Raw genomic sequence first — 11234 nt, 5'->3', positions numbered from 1 at the left:
TTTATATAACAACATATTTATGTTACCTTAAGCATACGTTACCTTTAGAAGAAACAAACAAACAAAAAAAAGTCTTACTGGAGCATTAACAAGTGCCTACTCTAGGAAGTTCAGATACTGCAAGGCATTTTCTAACAGCAGGAACTCGCATGTAAACTACCCCATTTCTAATTCTCCAACGCTGTCATTTTTTCTCTGAGACGTCAATCCTAATACAGACTTTCCTCCAAATACACAAGGCAACTTTTGATCAATTCTTACCTTTAATGTACCCATCAAATTTTCAATATTGTTTTTGTCAGCCGTTACTGCTTCTTCTTCACACAACTTAGTTTCATAGAGTTTTACTAACGATTCTGCTCCTTGGGTGTTCTTCAGCACCAAATTTACAGTTTTTAATCTGAAAAACAGTAATCTCCTGTTAACTGAACCATCAATAGCAACACTCCACACACTTCTGTGTTTTAGCCTTTTCATATTGCAAGGTAACCCTTTATACAATGTTAAAATTACGTTAACTCCTTTTTCCTTGATCAGTATTATTCATACTAGCATATTTGGAAGACAAAACTGTAAACTAAAACACGTGTGACAGGAGATGGCCTATTACATACTTATCTATGTAAATGGAAGACATGGAATAAACTTGGTTCATGTTCTGAATAACAACATTGAGTTCAGAGCGCAGAGTAGGGACTGAAGGTGAACCAGCAGCTTGACTGAAAAACTCTTCGCATTTATCTGTGATGACTCCCAGGTCATCCTTCAGTCGATCCAGTTCTTTCTTCAGTTTCTGTAAAATGAAAGGTGATTGACAGTGCTTTTATTCTACAACAACCTCATGCATAGTCTACATATCATTATCCGTACAGGGCCGCTTTCTTTTGCTTGTTTCATGTGGACACCATCAAAATTGTTTTAAAAAGAATGTATGCCTAAGAGGGAAACTAACAGTCTCGCCATTTATTGGCATCTTTTTTCTCACAGACAGAAGCTTAATCTTTGACTCTTGTCTTTTGAAGGTGCAGTGCAAACTGTCCTAGCTACACTCAAAACGTCTGGATATATTTTGTTTTAAAATAAAACTTTTCCTAGGTTAAACAGCCTTTCTCAAAGGCTCACCTCTTGCTCTGAAATCCTAAACACACTTTCATGTAGATCATCCCTTTCCATTGGGGTTCGGATCTGCCGTATTAACCGCTCCTCACAACTCTCCAGCTGAAGCCTGATATTTCTGACTTCGGAGATGTACAGATTGTAAATAGATTCTTCCTGCTCCTCTGTTGAAAGAAACAAGGCACATGCTAGCAAACAAAGCCATCGTGTCATTTCCATGTCTTCTTACGAAATTCTTTTGTAAAGTCACTGTTCTATAGGTCTTTTCATGACTGGCTAAAATCCCACTGGTTTCCATTGAAATTTTGGCTATAAAGCACATTTTAGGAACCTTTAAGTTTTAGCTATTATTAGATCACCTCCTCACACATAAAAAAATTGGCATGCATCTTTGACCATGCATGCCAGGCACAGGCATCACCCCTTATGCACTGCTAAACTCAGTGACTGATTCTTTCAGACAGATGATATCAGGCACAATACTACAGTAGATCTCCAGGGTTGGTTTTTTTTTGGTTTTGTTTTTTTTCCAAATCCTCTCTGTCAACTAATTACTAATGCGGTAATCAGCTTTGCACTACTGTATGTCTTTAAGACATTAGCTACTTGACAGTAGATCAGAGCAGATAATTTAAGCCTTCTGTTCTTACTGTATTTAAAACCAGAGTTAAAAGAGGAGTAACTGCAGGCATTCTGTGAAGCTAGGAAAATATCTACTACACTTTTCTTGCCCTAACAGTGTGAAAAAAGTTCTAATTCTGTTATGAACTTAACAAAGTAATCAAGTTGCATTTCCAACATTCAAAACCAAGGAAGGCATGACTAAACAGTGAGCTGTTGTGCACAGAATAAATTCTTGGGTGTAAAACTTTTTGTAGTATTCTGTGCATTAAGCTATTTCTACATAGCTTAATATACACAAAGTTAGAAAACCTTAGAGCTTCTGTACAATGTAATTGTGCACACTTAAAATGATGACTCTCTCTGTTCAGAACTGGGGCATTAACAATATCAAAATGATAAAACAGGTAATTCATTAGAGCTTCTGTTCAGGGAGAGAAGTTTTATCAAGAACTACAATCTCTCTCATGACAACACCTTTCTACCCTTCTCAGCAAAGTTTTACCTCTTTCTGCAGATTTCAGAAGCTCTTGATAGTATTGCTTGCAAACATTAACTTCCCTTTCCAGCTGTGCTGTATCGGAGCTTGTAAAGATTTTGGACTCCTGGCTATCTTCCACAAAATCATCAAAGCGGGACTGCAAATTGCTTAGAACCTGCTGATGTTCACCTGGCAACATTGTCTTTATCTGCAACAGATTATAAACCCAAGGTACGGTCAGCAATGATGAATCACTCGCACAGTTCCCTGTAACACTTTTTATCAAAAAGCAATATTGACCAATTACTAAGATGGTAATGTCAAAGAATCAAGATTCCGAAAGCTTGCGGCTCCTGGGCTGGAGTCCACTTGACAGATACCAGCATAACAGCTGATAGGCAACACTCACTATAAAATCCTTTTCCATCTTTAATGCCAGTAATGGGCTGCGTTAAGACAATCCTACATCAGACACCATTTCTCCATCTAATGCCACGTAGCAACAAAGAGGAAGCCAGCAAAAGTTACGGAGGTAGGGACACTTTAAGAACTATGTCAGATTCCTTCTTTTCAACAGCAACAGTAGGAAATTAGGAGTGAAGACGTCATTTTGGGTATTACAAATATTATTGCAACAGTTTGTAGACAGATAGAGACCAATGTTGTATAATAAACTATTATATTAAATAGTGTTATGCTACACATCTAACATTGTGTAATTCAGTGATTTCACACACAGTTTTAGCCAGACAGAATAGTGTTTTGATCTGTATCACTATGCCACTTCTGGCAAATTGATCCTAATTAGCTAGTTAACATTTCAAGTTACAAACATGTAGAAGAATGAAAAAATGCATTATGGAGGAATGAGTGTTCAGCTGCCTTCAGCTTGAAAGACTAAGTGTCACTTCACAGTTGTTCCACTGTTAGTAAGAAGTTGCATCCGTAAGAAAATAATGGGGGTTTTCATGAAGATTAATCTTAGCCTAATGAAGCAAATCTCCCCAGATATCTTCAACACAAATGCAGAAAGCTAGACTCATCCAGAACAAAATTCAGATTTAGTCACTGATCAATTGCTTTCAAGAGATCCTGTCCCTCTGCTGACAAGAGGAGACTAGAGAGATTAGCACAGTAAGGCTACAGGTAGTTTTCATAATACCGCCTCTCTGCGCCTTCCCCAAATGCGTCTGTGGAAAGGCTACTCAGATGGAGGCAGAATGCTGCACAGTGGTAACCAGTGTGGCCACTGCCAGCTACTCCCACAAGGAAGATGAGGATTGCAGCAAATTATTGATTACACAGTGTATTTCTGGGAAGTGTAGCCTATGACTTCCCAGCATGACAGCTAAGAGGCCCTTGCTAGACATAGCACATACCGAGGCAACATTGCCAGCTTGAACAGCTTCAATTTCATTTGTCAGGTAATGCCAGGACACCACGCTCTTCATGTTTACATGTGACTCGTGCCAAAGGGCCAGAACATTCTGAAATTGCTGTTCAATCCTGAAACATAGAATGACTCCAACTTTAGATCGAAGTAACTCAAGAAAAGGGAAAAAAGTTAGATGTTATTTTAACCCAAGCTTCATATAAATTAATTTTAAAAGAAAAGGGTGGTTTTGATTTGTCCCTACCTGTTGGCTGTATCTATTGCTTCTTTGTTTGGTGGAGGAACTGTAAAGCATACAGATGGAACCATGGCCTCATTACCACTTGGGCTAATGACTTTCCATTTAGCACGATGGGAGTTGTTTGCTAATACACACTCATCATCTTTGTAAATAGTTATCTAGTATTAACAGAAAAGCAGAATAATTTAATGAGCTAAGCATTACCAAATGCTTTTACAAAGCACTTCTGCAAATGGTGTCAACAAATAAGCAACAGAACAATAAAAACAATGTTGAACACAAAGATTTGCTCTTGTTTACTAGGGTGGAAGAAATTTAGAGCCTGGTGTTCTCCAGGAACATGGTAATTAATGAAAGTTTAGCTGAATTCTCACGTCTGTAATTGATTTGAGGAAATTCAAGTTTCTAACCTCAATTTGTCTATAGTCACAGATGGCTTTAATTGGGATGGATGTTTTGAGTATACAGTCAGGATTCCTTGGCTTCAGCTGAATTATTGCCTTTGCTCTCCCCACAAGGCCTGCTACTGTGCTCTTATACTGCAAGAGTTGTTCTTTTTCTTCCTAAAACAGTTAAGAAAAGAGCATGTCATAAGAGATGGCCAGAATACAGTGCTGCTTCTTTGATCCTGTTAAGCTTTTCTTTTCCCAACTTATTTTAGTGTGTTCCTTCAAAGTAACACATTTTACAAGAACAAAATCTCTTTCTGAAGTCGCTAGTTTCCCACAACATCTGATATTGTGAAGCTAAAAGAAATAAATAAAACTGTATTTTAAGGGTATGAAAAAAGTCATTATGTATGGATAGACATAATCATTTAATTATAAGTTCTAAAAAACAAATCTTCTTTTTGTATTCCCTCACTTTGCAGGAGTAATTTTAAAACACGTATTTTATATCCAACTATAATCTACACATTTCTTGTTTAATTACAAGTCACTTTAATAGGATCCTTGAATCCTTACCATAGACTCCTGGACAAGGTCTTCCAGCCTATGAAGGCTGCTTGATCTATCACAACTGTATTTTCGGTATATGGTATCTTTCAAATTCTTTAAATATTCCATGGCATCTTTGGCATCACTGAAAAACTAGCATAAGATAAATATCTGGGTTATTTTTAAACAACCTAAAAAGTAGACAAATAGCTACACTATAAAGTTTTCTTTAAGCGCTGTCTTTTTAAAAATAATCTTTTCTAGTAGCTTGAAGTGACCACTGTACCACACAACCATATTTGTGATCTCATGTCTAAACGTACTGTTCAAGAAGGCACATGCTGTAACACCGGTTATTCTTGGTTCTATCTACATGCAAAAATAATTCAGCAGTTGTTGAACTTTAGTTAATTACAGTTCCTACAGTGGAAGAATTTTCTGAAGTGATTCTTGCTTCCCTTGAAATTACAATCTCCTTCTATATATAAAGAACAGATAAAGCCTACAAACTGTACCAAACTAGCTGCAAACTTCAGCAAGCACACTGAAGCAAAACTTTTGTGCAGAAGGGGAAGTGAGCTGCCACACTTGGCAGTTCTGCATGGACATCTGCACCTCCAGTCTAGTGTCCTGGTTAAGGACGATTGGGAAGGGAAATGTCCTGTGATCACCCTCACTCCATTCTGTCCCTGAAACCTCATTTCTCAAATCCAGAATTCCCATTTCTTCCCCCTACCACCAGGAGCCCAAATTGCTCAACTTTGTCTTCTCCAGTGTCCATTTCCTAACTTTGGGCTCTCACCCTTCTCAGTCTAAAGGCATCTCATCCCAACATCACCCCCCTTCCTCTTCAACCAGCCAACCCAGAAGACACTAAGGACTAACCTTTATAATTTAGATAATAAAAAGAGTAGATTTTTTTTTTAAACTAAAAACTCCACTCTCCACCCTACATCATCCACAAAAGCTGTATTGACAGCAGTTGTGTATGACAGGGAGAGAACACAGCTTCATTCTGAGAATCTCTACTTGCAGCTGCGGCATTCTGAAAAAACATCAGGCCAGATTTTCATCTGCTGTGAACTGATATAACGGTAGTGAAGACAATGCAGGTGTGGTAACACTGTGGGAGTATGGCTCATCATCTAACGACTGCACATGACAAATGTCAATTCTACAACTACTGTGAGAGAGCAACTAGCAGTTAAACTTTTTTACTATGGTCCCAACGTAAAACGTTTCACATTCTTACCTCAAAATATGCAGCATTTTCTCTCAAATGTTGCTCAACACAGTGACAGAGCTGAAGAATCCAGCTCCACTGTGTCTGCATTGCAGCTCTGTAGGCCTTTAAAGGAGACAAAGAGACTTTACAAAAGGAAATGAAAATTAAAACATGTATACATTTCCAGAATTTTGGAAACATAAAAGTAATGTAGCAAACGCAAGCATCTAAACTGACCTCCTCACCCAGGAAGAGCAAGCAAGGAAAATTCCAATTAAGATGCAAGAAGAATCCTGTCACTACAGGGTAGTCAAACATCAGAAAACTTGCCCAGAGAAGCTGTGAAATCGCCACGTCCTTGGGCATGTTCGGAATTCAGTCAAAGCAAGCCCTGACACTGCTTTAAGCAGGAGCTGGATTACATCTCCTGAGGTTCCCCCAGTCTAAGGAGTCTCTAATTTTGTGGCTCTATGTACTCATTCAAAACAGCTGGATTCTTCCTCGGATAAAAATCAGGTATTAAAGTAACACTGAATACACAATAAAATTAATTAATCAGGACTCGCTCCAATGTATAATTTTGTGTAATAGTTGCACAGGAATTTAAAGAACATAACCCTACTCAAATGATGGCTCCTATACTGCCTGCATGGTGCTGCTGCCAGAGAGGTGCTGCACGAGGGTTTGCCAGCAGAGGGTACTCTTGACTTTGTGAAATCAGCCAAAAGTCTCAAGTTTTCAATTCTGTATGATTCTCAGGGAATTAGAGAGGTTTTCCACATGTTTCAATTAATTTCAAACCGATGCATTAACGCACAGATTCTTCTGTTGGAAAGGCATAAATTTCTCTCTTTCTTTTTTTTGGTTTGGTGTTTTTTTTTTTTTTTTTTCCTTTTTAAATGTCCCAATATAGCATTATTGCAGACACAACCTGCATAGTCATCTTCACTGCAATGGCCTGGTTATATAATATGTATCTTCTATATATTCATATATGAAGTATATTACACTGATAAGAAACCCATTAGAACAACATATACTTTTAAAGAATAGAATTTCCCACATTACATAAAAAGTCACTTATTATTCAAAGTAAAAGTCATGAGAAGGAAGGAAGGGAGTTTTCTTCATGTTTCCAATTTACACAGAAAAACTCACTCAGCTGAAGAACCATAAAGATCCATCCTCTCTGACTGTTTTTTTGTTGTTACATAATAAAGCAGATTTTTATTCTTTCCATTTTTACCACCCATCACCTGTATTTACTCTTTTCTTGAAGATCTACAGAGAAAAGCATTTTACGCTCTCCTTTGGAAACTTGTTATGACCCTACAACAGCTACAATTGATTTTCTGTAAACTGTTTACCTATAAAATAGAGCTTGATTCAAGCCTGAAGTAAATCGCATTACCTGGTCAGATTTTCAACATCCAAACAAGTTTCATAATTCACTGACAATTAAGTTATGAAATCAGCCCTTAACCATAACAGGAACCCGTACACATACTAAGCAACTACAAAAGCTCTACTGAAACTTCTTACAATCCAACAGGAGAGAAACCACACAAGGACTGTTCTGTGCCCTCAGTTTGCCAATGCAATTTGTATTAATAACTCTAGAAGCTGCATGCATGACCGGAAGTATCTGTACAGACCAACTTTGGAAATTTTAATTTTAGACTTTAGGGGGATTTTATCTAAGCAATCCAAGATGTAACCACAACTTCACAGCAGTGTTTTTACTCTTTGGAAATGGAAGTCAGATACAATAGAGACCCTGAAGAGTTAAAAAAAAACAAAAACAAACAACAGTCCTCGTTATTCAGAGTCTTCTTGTTTAATTTCCTGTGAGTTAGCACTTCCCTTCTTTTCCCCAAAAATCTAAGGTCTATTAAATCACAAAACTATTTCCTTGTTTGTGTGCTGCTTTTACTAACTTACCTCAATGGTTAGCCTGGCTGGGTGATTTTCAAGAAGCAATTGCTCAGCTATTTCTTGTACTGACTTAATAACGTCTTCTTTTTGATCAAGTTCTCTCATTAATTCCTTTTTTTTCAAACAAACAAACAAAAAAAAAAAGTGTTTTAGAAATCTTGAAAGATTGTTTAATTATTCCCTCTGGATTATACTAGCAATACATACTGCATGGTATTCCTTTTTTCTTGTTATATTGGGGTTTCTTTCACTCCAGTCATATGCAACCTCCTCCTCCTCTTTTTCATTCAGCCATATCAGCTCTCTAGTAGCACGCGACACAAAATTGTGAAGAGTATCTAGATGCCTTTCCTGATTTCTCGATGTGTTCTTTATAAAAAAGAAAAAAAAATTTACAAAAATCAGAATTTAAAGTTCATCCCTTATCAAAGATGATGTACACTGAAAAGCTGAACATGGAAAAGGTATATGATGAACTTACCAAGAGTTTTGAATACTGACTCTCCAGTTTGTGCAATTTTTCTGCATAACTGAGTTTAAGAGGGGCAGTCATTTGGATCTGTATTTGGTATATGAGGTCAAAAGACACAAAAAGGTTAGATATATTAAACCATAAGATCTCCTGATCTAGAGATCAGAAGTAAAACGAAGACTCTGAAACCCAAACAGTTCTAAAATTCAACATTAGTCTATGGGCCACCCAGAAAGAAAGTAACCAAAGAAATTAAGAATATGGTGCTGTACCTCACTGATTTTAGCTTCTTTAAGGCTGGATTCAAATTCCTCAATAGCTTTGTGGACATTTTTGTGATTTTCTAAATGGCTTTCAACACTTGGTAAATCTGAACCCCATTCTGCTCGATCAAGTTGCACCTTACAAACAGGAAGGAAAAATTAGCCATGATCTACAAGGAGTAAATGTAACATTAGAAGTGGACTGTTTCTGTAAGATTTCTACCTGCATTTCTTCCACCCAGCTCAATAGGTCCTGGACAAATTTCATGTTCACTTCTTCTTCTGTTAAATTCTGATCCACAAAAGCTGATTTCATAAGAGGTTTTCTGATTTGCATCAGTTTGAGTGTTTGCAGAGTCCCACTGTCTACTCCTGTCACATAGCTTTGAATTAACCGCGGTGGGATGCCTGGTGTGTAGGCGGGAGTGATGGTTGGTGTCAGTCTGGGAGTAAGACCGGATGAAAGGCCAGATGTCAAGCTGGAAGAAGTCAAAGTAGGTGTTAAACCTTGGGTCATCGCAGCATTTAATTCGGGGGTTAGGTTTGTTGTAAATCCTGAGTTTAAACTTTCAGTTATTCCTGATATCATCAGCTTTGTCTGCTCTGTTGTCAGTGCGTGCCCCTTGTTGTACACAGAAGAACATTCAGTCCGTATGGCCATCAGATCATCACGAAGTTTTGCAACTCTATTAAAATAAAAGAAAGTAAATAAATTTAAAAAAAATCATTTCAGTGAATGCTTACGAATAAGGTTTATCATGCTGAACTGAATAGCAATGATTCACATGATCTCTTACACTTTAGTTGCACGTAAATATTTATTAAAAAGTATTTATATCAGAAAGTATAGGATATGTCAGCTTATACTTCTATAAATACAGACAATAGATGAATAAATCAAGCAATGACCAGAAAAGCATGGTGTGGGCACTAGCATGCACCGTACACAAATCCAGGGAATAATGAGCAAAGCAGAAAGCTTACAAGATACTACATGTTGCAGTAGAACAAACACTTGCAGTTCACTGCCAAGGAGTTGTTATGTGCTTGATCTGACCCAGTCCAGGACAAATCCTGAAAAACTTTGGAGCCACTTCTTCATAAAATTGAATTATGCCTTTTAAATGTATCTTTCTGCTAAGACTGCACACACTGCCCCATATAAGCTAATGTTACCCCACTTATTTAACTATTAAGACATCTACAGCTATCACCAGAAATCTCGCCTCCATTTTTAAAATCAAAGTTAGTGAATTGTAAAAGCATTTTAGGTGCAATAAAACAAGCTAACATCTTTACACTCAAATATCTAGTAAACATGAAACAGTTAAGTCATATTCTGATGAATTACTTCATTTTCACAAATAAGTACAAACAGCTCCTCTTCTCTTCAACAACATTTGTGGGCAATGTACCCACTGGAATACCTGATAATCTTTATTTGGGTGCCCAGTGACAGATTGAGAAGTTTATCCATAGACATAATTATTTGAAAATGTTGTCCATAATGGGCATTGACATTTGGGACATTTATTTATTCATATAAATACACTGTAAAGTACCTTTGCACAAGCTGGTCTGCCTGGTAGTATTTTCCATCAATAAGAATTTGGGCATCAATCACTTGCTGGCGGAGAAGGTTCTCAGATTCAAGAAGATACCCAGCTATCTCTGCTTCATGTTGGAACTGGAGCCCTGACTCTAATCGCTTGGTGTCCTGAATAAATAAGAGAAAGCCATTAAGCCCCACAGCTAAGTCAGAGAGAAATGAGCAGTAAGAAAGCATGATTTTTTTTGTAAAAACTTCTGATCTCAAAACAATAGTGAAGCATTTTATCTAACTACTGACAAAAAAAAAAAAAAAATCTAACAGAACTCACTCCAGGCAATTTTTCAGATTTTTCTTGAATAACTGCTAAATTAAAAATAAAAGCACAATGAAAATAAAAATAGCAGCTCTTAGGCATGCACTCAAAAATCCTTTAGATTTTTTTTTTTTTTTAAGTAGCCATTCCACTGTACTAAGTTCATGAACACAGACAGGTAAAATCACCAACTGACTTACAGACTGCAGAGCGTTCCGGGCAAGTATTAGTTTGTCCTCGCAGCTCCGGCTGTCCCGCTGAATTCTGTTTGCAATCTGCTGCAGCATTTCCAACCTAGGTGATGCCAGAGCATTTCAGAAAGATAGATAAGTATTGATGTTAGTTATATTTACTAGACATGTTGCATGACTTTAAAAACGAAGAAACGGCATCTAATACAAAGCACAAATACATATGCCAAGTTACCTGTTTCCTTCTAAGGTGCCATTACCAAAGCTTATACAAGATTTAATCAGTCTGGGACCACAATTAGCAGAAAGGAAATTCTCGTTAGAGTCAATGCTGGTTCGAGCACTGGTACTGTTGCTAAACAGTGAATCACTGCTATGATAGCTGTAACTACTACTGTTCATTTTTACATCCAGAGCACGGTCCTTCTGGCTGTTTACATTTGCTGAAAAATGAAAAGATAATACTCCTACAAAAAGTACAGCTTCCAGGAAT

At 37.3% G+C, this 11234-nt stretch overlaps 1 protein-coding gene across 1 annotated transcript in view; it reads right to left on the bottom strand.

Annotated features, from left to right (window-relative positions):
- The window catches only part of LOC118451632 (plectin-like), a 25344-nt gene extending 14201 nt beyond the window's left edge, over positions 1 to 11143 (bottom strand). Inside the window, exons 1-17 of the mRNA XM_009647951.1 lie at positions 10977 to 11143; positions 10751 to 10844; positions 10248 to 10402; positions 8909 to 9371; positions 8695 to 8823; positions 8432 to 8509; positions 8158 to 8319; positions 7957 to 8061; positions 6043 to 6138; positions 4818 to 4943; positions 4263 to 4415; positions 3856 to 4010; positions 3598 to 3724; positions 2243 to 2426; positions 1123 to 1280; positions 615 to 793; positions 262 to 400 (exon numbers count right to left, since the gene is read on the bottom strand). Coding sequence (XP_009646246.1) covers positions 262 to 400; positions 615 to 793; positions 1123 to 1280; positions 2243 to 2426; positions 3598 to 3724; positions 3856 to 4010; positions 4263 to 4415; positions 4818 to 4943; positions 6043 to 6138; positions 7957 to 8061; positions 8158 to 8319; positions 8432 to 8509; positions 8695 to 8823; positions 8909 to 9371; positions 10248 to 10402; positions 10751 to 10844; positions 10977 to 11143 — 2670 coding nt within the window. The remainder of the gene's footprint in view (positions 1 to 261; positions 401 to 614; positions 794 to 1122; positions 1281 to 2242; positions 2427 to 3597; positions 3725 to 3855; positions 4011 to 4262; positions 4416 to 4817; positions 4944 to 6042; positions 6139 to 7956; positions 8062 to 8157; positions 8320 to 8431; positions 8510 to 8694; positions 8824 to 8908; positions 9372 to 10247; positions 10403 to 10750; positions 10845 to 10976) is intronic.
- Positions 11144 to 11234: the final 91 nt, after the last annotated feature.

Source organism: Egretta garzetta, unplaced genomic scaffold, assembly GCF_000687185.1.
Source record: "Egretta garzetta isolate BGI_Z169 unplaced genomic scaffold, ASM68718v1 scaffold781, whole genome shotgun sequence".
In the NCBI taxonomy this organism is placed as follows: Eukaryota; Metazoa; Chordata; class Aves; order Pelecaniformes; family Ardeidae; genus Egretta; species Egretta garzetta.
Note: the sequence above shows the minus strand (reverse complement) of the source record. Positions and strands in the feature narration are given on the sequence as shown.